General features: G+C 45.1%; 1 protein-coding gene across 4 annotated transcripts in view; it reads left to right on the forward strand.

Moving 5' to 3' along the window:
• The first annotated feature begins 8628 nt into the window (after nt 1-8628).
• The window catches only part of GAN (gigaxonin), a 42837-nt gene continuing 37071 nt past the window's right edge, over nt 8629-14394 (forward strand). The window contains exon 1 of one of the 4 annotated variants that reach the window (XM_039503863.1): nt 8629-8985. In XM_039503863.1, coding sequence (XP_039359797.1) covers nt 8819-8985 — 167 coding nt within the window. In that variant the 5' untranslated portion in view covers nt 8629-8818. Of the gene's footprint in view, nt 8986-9071; nt 9267-14394 lie in introns of those variants that run through there. The other 3 variants (XM_039503860.1, XM_039503862.1, XM_039503861.1) reach the window with 3 other exon arrangements.

Here is a 14394-nt window from a genome sequence, read left to right on the forward strand (position 1 = left end):
AGGCTTCCCTTTAGTAATGATGTGGGTTTTGGACTCCATCTGGAGTAGAAAACTCATTGTTCATGTTAATTACCATAGACTTGGTAGTCAATATACAGCAAATGTGATTCTTAACCCAGTCAACTTCTTTAACCTAGTCAACTTTGGGACTTTCTGACACTGGTAAACATAAAATGTGGTACAGGAAAATCTTTTCCAAGAATAATTCAGATTGGTCTACTAATTTCTAAATAAGTATTTGGGATTTATGTTGAAGGTAGAAAAATGGTCAAAAGTCATTGTAAGACTTATTTTCTTTATTCATCGCTTTATTATTCCTGAGCTGCTCCATACATAGTTGGGCTATGTAATGCAGGGTGTGTTAACATGATTTCTACTGTCTGCTTAAAATGAGAGAGAAACAGTACAAATGAAGAAAATTTTCAGATTCAACTAAAAGCCACTTACAAACCCCAAAGTGTACTCCAGCTCCCATTGACTTGAAAGCAAGATGGTTTGGGCCATAACGCTTTAAATTCCCAACCTACCCATCCAGATTGATCCCTGATCAAGAATAAAATCACTCCAAAAGTTGCTCCAGCAGAACTGTGGAAGAAGTTTCTTCTTTTAAGATGTAATTTGTGGCTGATTATGACAACACTGTCACTTGTAGGCTGAAAATATCAAGGGGTGTGTGTTTTTGCAGACTGGGACAGGGCTCACTGATTACTCTGGTGTGGCAAGTTGGCATAAATCTATGCCTGTGGAAAGGATATGTGGTAATCAGATGTATATCACAATGACTTGGACTCCTGCCATTCTTCACCGTGAACAAAACTGAAGAGCTTGATTTCCCCTCTTGCACCAATATAGATCAAGAGACGACCAGTATAAGTCAGAGGACAATTTGGCCTAGTGCCTTCAAACTGTAGTAATATAGATTAACTGGCCCCAATTGAATTTAGAAAACAAGAAATTATTGTGCAGCAGAATCAGGCCATAAGGGATATAATTACTCCAAAGATGTGACCATTGGCCCTTTAACTGGTACCAGTACTCATATGATCTTTATCAACTAACCCAAAGGTTTCATTAAATGGCATAAATAGCAAAGCAGGACCATTATTTTGTCCTACTAAAACTGTGTATTATTTGTTACACCTTTCCTTATTGACCTACATATACTATATGAGGAAGCCAAGTCATGGTTTAATAATTTGAAGGAAAACCAGACACACAACCATGTTTTCCCTACATAATAACCCACGCAGGTGGCAGTAGAAACATAACAACTTATTTGTTTTTAAATAAACCAGGCCACTTAATGACAGCTTTCAAACTAATTTATTCAAAGCACTACTCCCTTGGTTGTGCAAGCCCCAAAGTATGAGTAATAATGTCCCTTTCATTCATATATATATATACTGCAAGGTGCAGAGTGCTTGCAACTACCACTCACCTCAACAGTTGAGGGGTCTTGGCACCTCCTTGGGTCTCCCCAGCCCAACCTCACTCAGTACCTTGCACCCAAACCAGAAGATTTAATCTGATGATATTTAAAAATATATATTTATCCATGTTTTATATCACACTGACCATGTACTGGAAAGTATTTCACTGCTGGGGTTCTAAGTAACGTAGGCCCCTCTATTTTTGTGCTTTCTTTCTTTTATGTTGTACAAGGACATTAAGCACATACTCAATTTCTGTCAACATTCTTTTTTTCAGATGTGCACAACAAACCTGGAGCATGATACTCTTGTTCTGTGACACCTATTCAGCAAAGCACATCAACAAGTGTTTAACTGTAAGTTTTGGCTTCAGTGAGCCTATTCACATATTTTAAAGCTAAGTGCTTGCTTCAGTGCCTTGCTGTTTCAGGGTCTATGGTGCAGATCTCCCAGTGCCATCACTAGATCTGTGCCTTCATGAAGAACAAAATATCATAGTCTAGGGATACTGTGCGACTCAGAGAGGAGAAAGTTGCCTTTGCAAAACCACTCATTTCATCTTCTCGTGTTAAAATTTTATTTAAGACTATTACATTTTGATTCTTCGGGTAGAAGAACTATTGAACAAAATGCCATCAAGCTGTTTAAGCCATACACTTAACATATTTTAAAAGACAGTATTAATTTTTGTCGTCCTGATTTCAAGTACATTTTTGTTTTAAAAATAATTTCTGATATCTCTGCTTTAAAAGCGAGTAACAAAAATATGCATCTGAGCTGGTATATAAGGGGATCAGACACACTGTAACTTTGATAGCGTAGCATCACAGTTTTTAAGGCATTTTTATTCAGTGCCAAATTGTAATTTTGATATCATTTAAACACTGAATGCTATTAAGGAAAGGAGAATCAGCTGGAATCAGGCCATTTCCTAATGTGCAATTAAGGCATGTTAAATATATGGCCTAAAAATCTTGTGTACAGTCCTTTTAAATAAAGTCTCTATAACTGGAAAAGGGCCAGCCTCTGGTTCCTTTCTGGGAATGTTACTTTAGCTGCCAGCTGCGGCTCTGAAAAGAAAGAACGAATCTCGCTTTATTTATTTCTTATTTTATTAATTTTTTTTCTCATTAATGCTTAAAGCCTTTAGTTTCTCCTAATGCGAAAAGATGTCTTTCCAACAAAAGCATAAGATTTTATAGGAAAAAGTATAAATATTGTAAAAAGCAGAATAAAAAAGATTGAAGATGTGAACCTGAATTTGGGCTCCTGATTTCCAGAACCCTCCAAAAAGAAAAACTGACCCACCAGCCTTATTTTATTTTTGCCTCAGCTTCTTGCCTCTCCATTTTAAAAGCAATACTGCCTCCAGGGATTCCTCCTACCCAATTGCTCTGGTAGATAAGAATTGAAGGTCCAATCTCACATGTTGCCATAAATTCTCATTGACATCAAACCCATTCGGTCCTTGGGCTTCTCCTGAGACTATCAATGAGGAGGAAGAGGTGGAATTATATTTTAACTTTTGAGCTGAGAACACAAGTCCATCAAAGCTGGACTAAACCCACCATTTCATTTCCCAAATAAAAATGGAGCTAGACTAAAACTACCAATATATTTCACACTGGGCATTGGGTAACGTGAAATATATTGGTGGTTTAAGACTTTGCCCTCAGCACAAAAACTACCATAACTCTCCATCCCTTCCCCATTTTTGGCAAGAATTGAATGGTATGAGCAAAGAGAGAGAACAGTCAGATCCTGGTCAAAGTTGAGGCACATTGGCAGGAAAATTTAGTGAAGCTTGCCCAGCAGTGCCTGTGCTGTAGCTGTTTTGAAGCAAAATTCTTCAATCTCTAACACAGTCATGCTGCCACCTTTCTCCTGTGTCTTTCAACTATGGTCAAACAGACAGTCACCTTTTTTCAAAGCCAAATTCACTTTAAAGGAATATAGGCCAAAATTATTTTTATTTTACAAAACTATTTCCTCACCTGTGCTGCAAACAACACTTTGATTAGACCTGGAAGAATATTTAAATCTACATTTTCTTCACTCTGTTTTCCACTTTTTTCAGCTTCAGCAAGATAAGTAAGTCAGTTTCTTCTTTGGGTCTCGTGCACTACATAGGATGCGGCATTGTTTGGTTGGAGATGCTCTGAGGGGAACTTTGACCATTTTAACTTTGTTTTTACAACTTTTACAACCCTAAAGACCAACAGAAATGTTTGTATAACTGGAAAACAAAACACAAGAAGACACAACCCTTCCCCCCTACAACTCCCCAAATTGAACACTGGGCTGAAAGTGACCTGATAATGACATGACCCTTTAAAGCAGTGTGTGTGATCTATAGAATCTGCCTTCATGGCGTTGCACGCCAGAGCCATATACAGAAGTGGTGTGCTTCTAGCTAGCTAAAGCATCCCCCAGGACATGTATATCTTCAATAATATAATGTAGGGTTTGAAAGATGCGCACTCAGCCCCTTCCAAACCCTACATTCTATTATTGAAGGTATACATGTCCTGGGGGATGCGTTAGCTAGAGGCGTGATAGTGCCCTGGGGGAAGCTAAACCAGTGTAAGGCCTTGACTGTGAGTATGGTTAAAGTGGTATAACTGCCCCTTGTGTGAAGGTAGTTATACCAATATGAAAGTGCTTATAACTGGTATAATGTATTCCCATAAGAGAAGGGGAACAAGGTATATCGCTATAAATAGACTTGAAAGGATTAGATTTTTATCAGTAAATGTCAGTAAACATTGTGTTCACCAGTCACAGATCCACAGGATCTGTGCTATGCTCCCACTTTTAAACAGTCTGTTGGAGGAACCCTTCAGTGTGCAGACATCCAGGGGTCATACTCTTCCTTAAGGGTAGGCCAGATGGCCTCAAAGCTGCCAAGATTGAGCACCTGGGCTCCAGCACTCCTGTTTTACGCTGTGAGCTCTGCCCAGAGAGTCCAACTGAAACAGGCTTCTGGACAGAGACTTCTGCACTCTTCAGCGACCAATGCACCTCAGCGAGTATCTGCAGTGATACCAGGCAGCCTTTTCAAAACAGAATAGAATTTGTTAGTCAATTGGAACACCGCAGCGAAAAGTCCTTGGGTTAGCAATGAGAAGCAAAGGCAGGGGCAGCTGAGGTCAGCCAGACAGAAAGTTGGGGGAACTATGTCCCCCTTGTCCCTAGGCCCCACCCCCATACCATGTCAGAGGCTGGACGCCAGAGCTTGGCAGTGCAGGGTGGTGGCTGCTCACAGCCAGTCAGAGCTGCCGGGCAGGGGGACCCAGCTCCAGGGCCAGCAGAGTCCTCAGGGAGCAGCAACTGTAAGGACAGGACCCAGGAGTCCAGGCTGGAGCAGGTCAGTCCAGGCTGCTTTGAGGAGTCCCTGACCCTCCCCCTGCCTTTCGTGGCATAACCTGATGGACGGGGACATGGGCTGGGGGCTGCTCTTGGGCCCCCCCGCCAGGCTTACTTTTCCGCTGCTGCTGGAGCTGAGCACCTGACCAGCAGCCACCGCTCTCTCCACTCTGCCTTCAGAGCTGGGCAGCTGGAAAGCAGCAGCTGCTACAGGGTGGCTATGGGGGGGAGGTGTGCTAAGACAAATTTTGGGGTAGCTATAGCGCCTGCCCCCCAGAACTGCTCCTGAGCAAAGGTCAAGACATAGGTCATGTTGGCCAAGCCAGCGCTCCACCCAGCCAAGCTGCTATTTTGACTCTCTCCCTATTGCTCTTTGTCAGTCCCAAGTGAGAGCTGCTGCGTTTCTCCAAAAGCCACCTCTTAACCCAGCCACCTGATGCCTTTCAGCCCACTTCATTCTACCATGGGTTCATGTGCTCCACCTGCTTGACGGAGTTTCCCATTGTTAGGTGTAAACTGTTCAGTCCTTGGGGCATCAGTGTCTTTCCTGATTCTCCATTGATATGGGTCAGTTTCAGCCAGTCCTCTAATGATCCATTCATATCACTCCAGATGGTTCTGTCTGTGACACACTCTCCCCTCAGGTCTCCAGCTCTGCCCAAGAGCAGCTGTTTAACCCTTTGGCAATGAATGGGCAGCAATCTCTAGTCAAGTTACTACTGGCAGGCATATTATTCATTACAATATTATTAAAAATTCCCACTGTGTCACATCTCTTCCCCCTTTGAGCAAAGTGAGTGGGGTCACTTTAGCCACTGACCTAGGGAAGTTTGAACTCACAATCATTGCTCATGGATGTTACAGCATAGTTACCGTCCACTTGGTAGCTAACCTACTGGGCACTTTCAAGATTCTTACACACAGCAGTTTCCATAGCACAGTACAGAGCAGTTTCACATCCTCCCCTTAGGACTTGTCTGATAGTTGACACTAGCAGGGTGCACATGGGGAGCTTTATGCACTCCTCTTCCCTTTTGCCATCCCAAAACCTTTAGCTTTGAAACTGGAATGGGATCCTGCCATCACCTCCTCCCGGTCACCTTCCAGGGTGTGAGGAGGGCAGTGATTCCACATTCCTCCATGTGTCAGCCATCTTGGCTGCAGCCTAGGGTGTCCTTACCTTCAGGCTGGTAGGAAGTGGCCACCCCTTGAGCATTTGGGGGATCCAGGTAGGTTTATTCACCTGGAAAGCTCATCTTAACCTAGCCATATTTCTGAAGCTCTGGAGAGGGAGGGTAACATGGTGCTCCCCAGCACTGACAGACCCCGCCTCTGGAGTTGGGTCTTCACCCCAGGACTGTGCATATGGGAGGAACATATTTCCCCTTTTGGGATCAACCTGTTGCCCCCTCCCCACTCCGGGTGGGCAGTGATTTGGGGATCTCTTGGTTAAGAGAACCCACCATGTCTATGGCCACCACATGACAAGACGCTTCTTTTACTAGCAGCGGTATTCTGGCTGCTTTACTTTTCTCTGGGGCTTCTCTCATGCCATGACAGAGCAAACATATTTGGCAGTCCTCCTTCTCTGCATGTGTCTTTGTACTCAGTTCTGCCTCTCCTTCCCTGTAAGGATAGGCAGTGAGCTTGTGCCTTTGGTCATAGCATTGGGCTTCAGGGGGGTCACTCCTTAGCTAGTGTGACTCATACCTCCTGTGTGGAGATGGGTGGGGGCTCTTCCTCCTACCCCACTCAGTTTCAGGTGTGTGCTTACAGACAGGAAGGTGCCCTGAGCTTAACAGCCTTTCCCATGTGTTACCGCAAAGGGGGAAAACCCCTCCTGCTCCCTGCCAGCCACTCTATTTGCATTTTGGCTAACAGCAGCCCTTTGGCTTCCTGTCAGCGCCTGGTTCAAGCCCTTGGCTGTTACAAGAAGAGTCACTGTGTTTTGTCTTAAAGTGATACAGTCATTCCTGAGGAGGATGTCAAAGGCGAGATAATGAAGAACCCTGCTACCAATCACTTCTGTGTCTGTACAGGGATGCAAGCTGTAGGCAGGGCACATGGCTTCACATTTGGAACCTTAACCCAAGTTGTACATCCTTTCAGCGTTTGATGGAGTTTTACTACACAGGGGTTGACAAGAGTTCTCTACCCCAGAATCTCTCCACCGCATGAATATCTCCCCATTAACTATCACCTATCCTCCAAAACACTTACAATCCCTCCCAGCTTGGGATCATCTGCAAACTTTGTAAGTATACTCTCTAAGCCATTATCTGAGTCACTGATGAAGATATTGAACAGAAACAGACCCAGAACTGATCCCTATGGGGTATCACACATTTGGTGTTTTGCAGACCCAGACACCTTTTCCTATGAGCCTCAGGTGTCAATCCAAGCTCAATCCGTAGAGCCTTTTTTAACTGTTCATAGTCCCCAGAATCATCAACTCCATCCATCTGGCTATATGCCTCTATCACCTTGGGACTGAGGGGGTGATGACAGTGGTGCTGGTCTACAGGATCAAACTGCAAGCCTCCTTGAAGGCAGTGAGATAATCATCTATATCCCTCCCACACCTTACATTGGGGCCACAGTTTGGTATGTAGGCTTCCCCTGGTCTTTCCCATCAGTGCAATGTCAGACCTTTAGTTAAACAAGTACAACTTTTCATTTAGACCAAGCCCACATGGACAGGGCAGGTTCCAGGCACCAACTTATCAAGCAGGTGCTTGGGGCGGCAACTCCGGAGCAGGGTGGCACTTTCAGGTATTCGGCAGCAATTCGGCAGAGGGTCCCTCACTCCCGCTTGGAGCGAAGGACCTCCTGCTGAATTGCCGCAGATCGCGATCACGATTGTGGCTTTTTTTTTTTTTTTGGGCTGCTTGGGGCGGCAAAACCCCTGGAGCCGGCCCTGCACATGGATAATGCTTTGCATCCAGTCCCATCCCTTGGATAATGTCAAAAAAGCTAAATGGATGATGTTTCTCCCCTAAATTTTCAAAAATAAAAATTTATCCAGTTTGTCCAGGCCAAGGTACCCTGCACCAAACATCCCGAAGGCTCCAGCTGCATGAATTCAGAACTGCCCTTGGCAGAGAGCTGTAAGGCGGTCATAGCTTTGGGAATCACTTTCCTTCCCATGTCAGAGCAGTTACAAGGGCTGGTGCCAGCAGGAAGGTCCCTGCTTCCTAGGCCCTGCAGTGGGACTCAGGGGAGGCCTCAGAGGGTATGTCTATACTACACTACATTGTAGTTCCAGGTCTATGGGGACTGGGCTTGCAGACTCACTGTTTCCACGCCCGAGTTTGAGCACCCACAATGCCCTGTAAACCTGTGTTTACACCTGAGTCTGATGTGCCAACACATCCACAGGGCACCATGCAGCCCTTCTAACACAGGCCTACGGCTTGAGCAGCATCCACACAGCAAAACAACAGGGCTTGTACCTAAATCACAACAAGCCTGGGGCCCTGACCCACCCCCGCAGCGCAGCCCTAGGAGCCGGGGCCTGAGTGCTGGCTGGCCCGAGTCAGACTGATGCGGGCCCCTTGGGCTCAGCCCTGAGCAGCGGGGCGCAGTGTGGACGGACCCAGCGAGGGAGGAGGGGAGCTGGGCGGGAGCAATGGGCTGCAGTTGGGGCCGTGAGGGGAGCGACTGGCGGGCGGGGAGCCCCGCGGGCCGTGCGGCAGGGCGGCGTACTGGGAGGCCCAGGCCGCGGCCCCTCCCCAGCCCCGGGGCCGGAGTCGTCCTCGCTTCCCCCGCCGCCCCGCGCGGCTCTCCGGCTCCTCCCCGCAAGGCGGGGCCGGGCCGCGCAGGGAGATGATGTCAGCTCCGAGCCGGGCCGGGAGCGATGGTGCCGGGGCAGTGAGGGAGGAAGCCGGTAGCCGAGCAGTCAGGGGACCGAGGAGGGGGGCGGGGCAGGCGGGCGAGGCCGCAGCGAGACGGAGCCGGCCCCGGTCTCAGCCGTGGCCCTGGCGGGCGGTGGGGACTCGACCCCGGGCGGCAGCGGCGGCGGCATGTCGGGCCAGAGCGCGGTGAGCGACCCCCAGCACGCCGCCCGCCTGCTGCGGGCCCTCAGCTCCTTCCGCGAGGAGAGCCGCTTCTGCGACGCGCACCTGGTGCTGGAGGGCGAGGAGATCCCGGTGCAGAAGAACATCCTGGCGGCCGCCAGCCCCTACATCAGGTGAGGGGCTCCAGGGGCGCGCTGGCAAGGCCGGGAGCGGGGCCCTGGGGCACGGGCCGGAGCCGGAGGGGCGCGGGGCCCTGGCGCGCTGGTGAGGGAAAGGGGCGGCGGGGCCCGGCCAGCGCTGAGGCGGCTGCACGACGGGGGCGCTCGCGCCCTGACCCTCAGCTCCCTAAGAGGCACCTGCCCGCGGGCCCCATCGGCGGAGGAAGGTGAGCCCCGAGCTAGCCCGTTGCCCTGCCACAGGGGCCCTGCAACGCGCAGGTTCTTCTCCCCGGAAAGTAAGTTCAGCCCAGTGCGCCAGCCTTGCAGTGCTGGGCACTTGCTGTGTGTGTGTGTGTGTGACGGCTCTGCCAGTTCCCCGCCCAGCCCATCTATTCCTAGGAAGCCGCCAGTAAATTGATACAGGGAAGCCTGATTTTTGTTTTGTTTACCAACATTATTTATTTAAGTGCCTATCAACTTGTTTCCCTTTCAACCTGGCAAACGCGATCTCAGCTGGGGAGAGAAATGTTTATTTTTGAAAATTAAGGGAAGAAACATCATGCATTTAGCTTTTTTCTCAAGAGGAAATAATTAGAAGGTAGGGTTGTGTGTGTGTACTTGTGGTCACATAACTTAAAAACAAAAGCTGTTTTGTTTTTAAGGAGGAAATTTAATTGCCCTTGATATTTTGGAGACACGTTGTAAACAGCTGAGATGGAAGTTTCACCATCTGCTGTATAGATATGCTATCAGTGAAATCAAAGGCTTTTAATACTTTCCTGAGTGTGTACTTCTACCCTTCCAAAGAAAGAGCTGCTACAGTCTAGTGATTAAAACACACAAAAATATGCTTTATAAAAGAAAAATTTAACTGGATCAATTCTGCAATTCAATCTGATTAAAATTATGTAACTGAATATTTGTAGAATGGTCTGAAATGCCTTTGGAGGAAAATGATATTTGGTTGCATTAACTCATGCCTTTATTATGAGGTTACAGGTCTGTCACAATTTACACACATTTAACATGCACAATTTCAGTTTTATGTTGCAGGGCTGGCGTCTGGGGGGCGTGGCCTGAAGATTTAAAGGTTCTGGGGCACCAGCTGTGGCTGGGAGTCCCAGGGCCTTTAAATCACCCAGGGGGCTCCCAGATGTAGAGGTGGCTGGTAGCCCCTGGGCAAACTAAAGGGCCTGAGGCTCCAGCCACCGTAGAGATCATTCATCATTCATTCATTCATTCATTAGAGATCTGGGCCCTTTAAATGCCAGCCCGGCTGCCAAAGCTGTGGGCGGAATTTAAAGGGCTCCTCCGGGCTCCCCACCACGGCGGAAAGCCTGGTAGAGCCCTTTAAATCCCGCCCGCAGCTCTGGCGGCCGGGCTGGGACAGCATTTAGAGGGCTCCGCCGGGCTCCCCACGTGGCAGGGAGCCCGGAGGAGCCTTTTAAATGCCGCCCCAGCCTGGCTGCCGGAGCTGCGGGCGGGATTTAAAGGGCTTGGGGATGTAATTTTGAGTATACATGGTTTTCGCTTTATGCGCTAACCGTGGAACGGAACCCCCATGTAAGATAAGACTTGCCTGTATTTGTTTGTTAAACAGAAAATGTCCCAAGCAATTACACTCTGAATACATTTCCCAGACCTGAAAAAGAGCTCTGTGTAAGCTGGAGATCTTCTCTCTCATGCCAACAGAAATTGGTCCAATAAAAGATAGTACTTCACCCACTTTGTCTCTTTCCAACTACTTAGGCAATAATAAGGACACGATTTAAACCAACAAGCCAGGAAAACAAAAGTTAATACTGAGTGGTAGGGAGATTATGAAAGTAAAGGACACTGTTTCAGTATGGTTTGTTGTTCTCAACAGTATGTACTTTGTATAGTGCTCTCAGAGCAATGCACATATGCTGAGTAATTTCATCTTCATAAATGCTGGGTTTATTGTCTGTAAGATGCCCTAAACAAAGTCAGCACTCTAGGATTGGTTATTTGCTTTTTGTAAATTCATGTGACAGTTTGGCTCTTCCAGAGTTTGTAAACTAGTCATTATCCTGCTTCACTGTTGGTTTAAAGATTTAAAACAAACAAACAAAAGCTTGAGTTAGCATTAAATGTATTGCCTGTGTCACAGATAATGTCAGCTGTTTTATTTCTGGCAATATGTAAGCTTCCAGCAAACACTTATTGGTTCTGAAATACACCTATTTTAACTTAAAAACTTAAACACAATATGAATGGGCTGCTTCTTTCTTTGTACAAAATTTTGCAGTTCTCTTACCCTAATAATATAATGGAATGTTCTTTGGATCTCACCAGATATACCATAGCCTAATCTGCACTGGGAAAACTGGCCGTTGTTGGCAGTGGGTGTCAGCAACAGGTACAATCAAAACTGTGGTGAACACAGTTTAACTGCAAGTGTAGGACAGGACAGACCATAGTGAACACAATCCTGGTTTCTGAATTGGTGCTAAACAATTTGTTCTGGACTGTGCTCACAATTAATCCGTAATTACACTGGGTTCAGGTGCAGCCATTGCTAGCAGTGGGAAACTTTCCTAGTGTAGTCAAAGCTTAAGAATCCAATTATGTGACAATTTTGCCTTTGATGGCAGGATATTTACAGTACATGGCAGTGTGTGACTGAGAGTACATGAACTAAAAATGATTTCCATAGATTATTCTTTAAACATTTTAAAGGATTGTTCCACTGTAAGCAGGTGGCAAATGTTTAATTTTCTCTGTCTACCTGCTGAGTATTATTAAAGTAAATCCCAAATGATGGCAGGCCTCTTAATACTTGGGTACTTGCTCAGATCCACTCAAATTATATTTGCCTGTAAAAGATGCTATGATCATCTGCATAGATTGGGCTAGATGTAGATGATGTGTGCAGTTGTACTTCCCAGAAAGTACTCATGTGTGATAGATTACTGTTCAAGCAACCATCAGGCAATACTACTCAGTTCTAGACTTCAGTTTAATTTAGTCCAAATTTACAAACTGTTTGAAGTTGTTGCACATAAATGAACCCACATTCACTGAAGATGAGCATCTTGGAACAATGCTGTGCATCACGTATTGTACATGTCAGAACTTTACTAAATGCCTAGGGGAGACTACATGCATCAGCCCTGTCAGAATTAAGGGCATGTCTTTGCTGCCCCACAGTTCGGACTACAGAGATGTGAATAGCAGTGTGCACCAATGTGCTGCATATTAACATAGTCCTCTTCAAACAGAAATTGGTCTTCAAAAAGGCTATGTTAATGTGAACTAGGAACCTTTTAATGTGTGCCTACTGCATCCACATGGGGGAGTTACAGTGCAGCACTTTGATGCTGACTGCTATCTACACTCCTGTAGACCAAATTGTGGGGTAGTGTAGACATGCCTTAAAATACATTGTTTTATTTGGGTTAAGGAAAAATGCATTCTAGAAATTGTTTCCCTTCAGTATTATTGTATTTATGGCAACTCTACACAGACTTCAGATAGTACTGTATTTTTCAAATATTGTATTATATCTTCAACATGCTTAGCAATTAAAACTAAATAAAAATATACAAAAGGAAACCGCCACCAACTTTATAACTTTTAAATTTGACTTCATGATTATTTCTGTAGTACTTTTACTTCTGTATGATAGCTGAGAGACCAAAAAAGAACTACTCCCTACCCATTCAGCTTAAATGCTAAAGCCCTGATCTCTGCAAGAGCACAAAGATTTGCTGTGTGGATTGGCTTTCAGGATTGGGGCCTAAAGTTAGATGTGACACACACAGTGGGATAAGAAGAGAGAGGGTATAGAAAACAGGTGACAGTGACAAAAATGAGATGTATAAATAACAAGCATTTTATCCATTTTTTTTTAACTGTCAACATTAAGGAAGGAGAGGTCAGTGATAGGCTAATCAAAGAAATGAGTTTGAAATAAGTGTGAGTAATATGGGTAGGATTTGGACCAATATTTTAAATGCCTTGTTGCCAACTAAATATTTCTTAGAATTACTCATTTTTATTAATATTTTAGATAGTTCCCAGTAGGATTTGAAGTTAATGCTTTACTGAGGTTATTAGGCTTCCAAGAGGGGTTTAGAGAGGTCATATTCTTGCAAGGCTGGTTTAACAGTGTATCTATTTACATTGTCGGCTACTGTTGCAATTGAAAAGCCTATACTTCTTTTTAAGTAAAAGATTAGAGTTATTGATTGATACCTTAAGATCAATTTGAGATGCTCTCTATGGAAGAAAAAATTTAATATCATGCATTTTGAGAGCACATGAACTGCACCCATGGATATGTGCTAGAAGAGTTAAGGTTATTCAAGCACAAATCCCACCCTCACAAGAAACCTGCTAATTAAAAGTAACTTTCATTGACATATCTTAACACTCCAATATCACGTTTCTCTCAGCTTCCTCATCTCTTCAGTGAATTCCCTTGGGCTTCCAACATATAACCAACCATAATACAGATACCAGGTTCCTCCAAACCAAACTCTGAGACACAAACTGTAATTTTGCCCCTTTCCCCCGTCCACTTTTTACCCATGCTGCTCATCGCCCTATTTCCCCCCCTTCTTCCTGCCTCCTATACTCTTCTCCTTTTCTTATCCCAGTTGTCTAGCCTGACTCCCGGACTTCTCAGGGTCTTTAGCTGAGCAAAACTGGTAAGGCAAGGAACTGGCATTGGAGAACAGAAGTGTCCAGCAGAACTTGACAGTTCAGTAGTTTTTTCCTTTCAGATGAAATAGGTCATGGCAACTAAGGGAATTACCTCTTCGCATCTAAAGGTAAAATTTAGGAAGTAGCCTGTGACTGAGATGTTATGGGACTGTGTGTATGTATGAAATGTAGAATGTCTAAAAGCAAGGCAAAAAGCAGCTTAAAAATAATGTGAGGTCATCTTTATGCATCGTAAAGGAGTGGTAAATTTAAAGCGATTTTATTACTTTAGCTCATCTTTAACTTTTATCTAGGTGCTATGAACATTAGTCCCATTTATTGTTGTGCAGACCATATTCATTTTTAAATGGTACTGCATTTCTGAGATCTGCTTGATGTTTGCTAAATTTGGTGTCACTGCAAGATATTCTGGAGCTTGAAGTCATCCAACTTAAGCCTAGACTAAGGATTCTAAATGAGGCCTTGTTTGTCTGTCTTGAGAACTCAGTACCAGACACCATCTCCTAGGTCTCAACACAATATGGGTTCACTTCACTTCCATATATAGGTCCCAGTTTAAGGTTTAGAATTAATTAAACTAATCTAGAACCTTACCTTAGCCAGGAAGAAGTGGGTGGTTACTCTTGGGAAATCAGATTTGTACTTATCCAGTATGTGAGGTGGTACTTTAAATGTAACCAAATTGGGAGGAAGTGGAGATAATTGTTAGAGCACAGGAGTCAGACAGGAGTTTTA

This window comes from Mauremys reevesii, linkage group 16 (assembly GCF_016161935.1).
Source record: "Mauremys reevesii isolate NIE-2019 linkage group 16, ASM1616193v1, whole genome shotgun sequence".
In the NCBI taxonomy this organism is placed as follows: domain Eukaryota; kingdom Metazoa; phylum Chordata; order Testudines; family Geoemydidae; genus Mauremys; species Mauremys reevesii.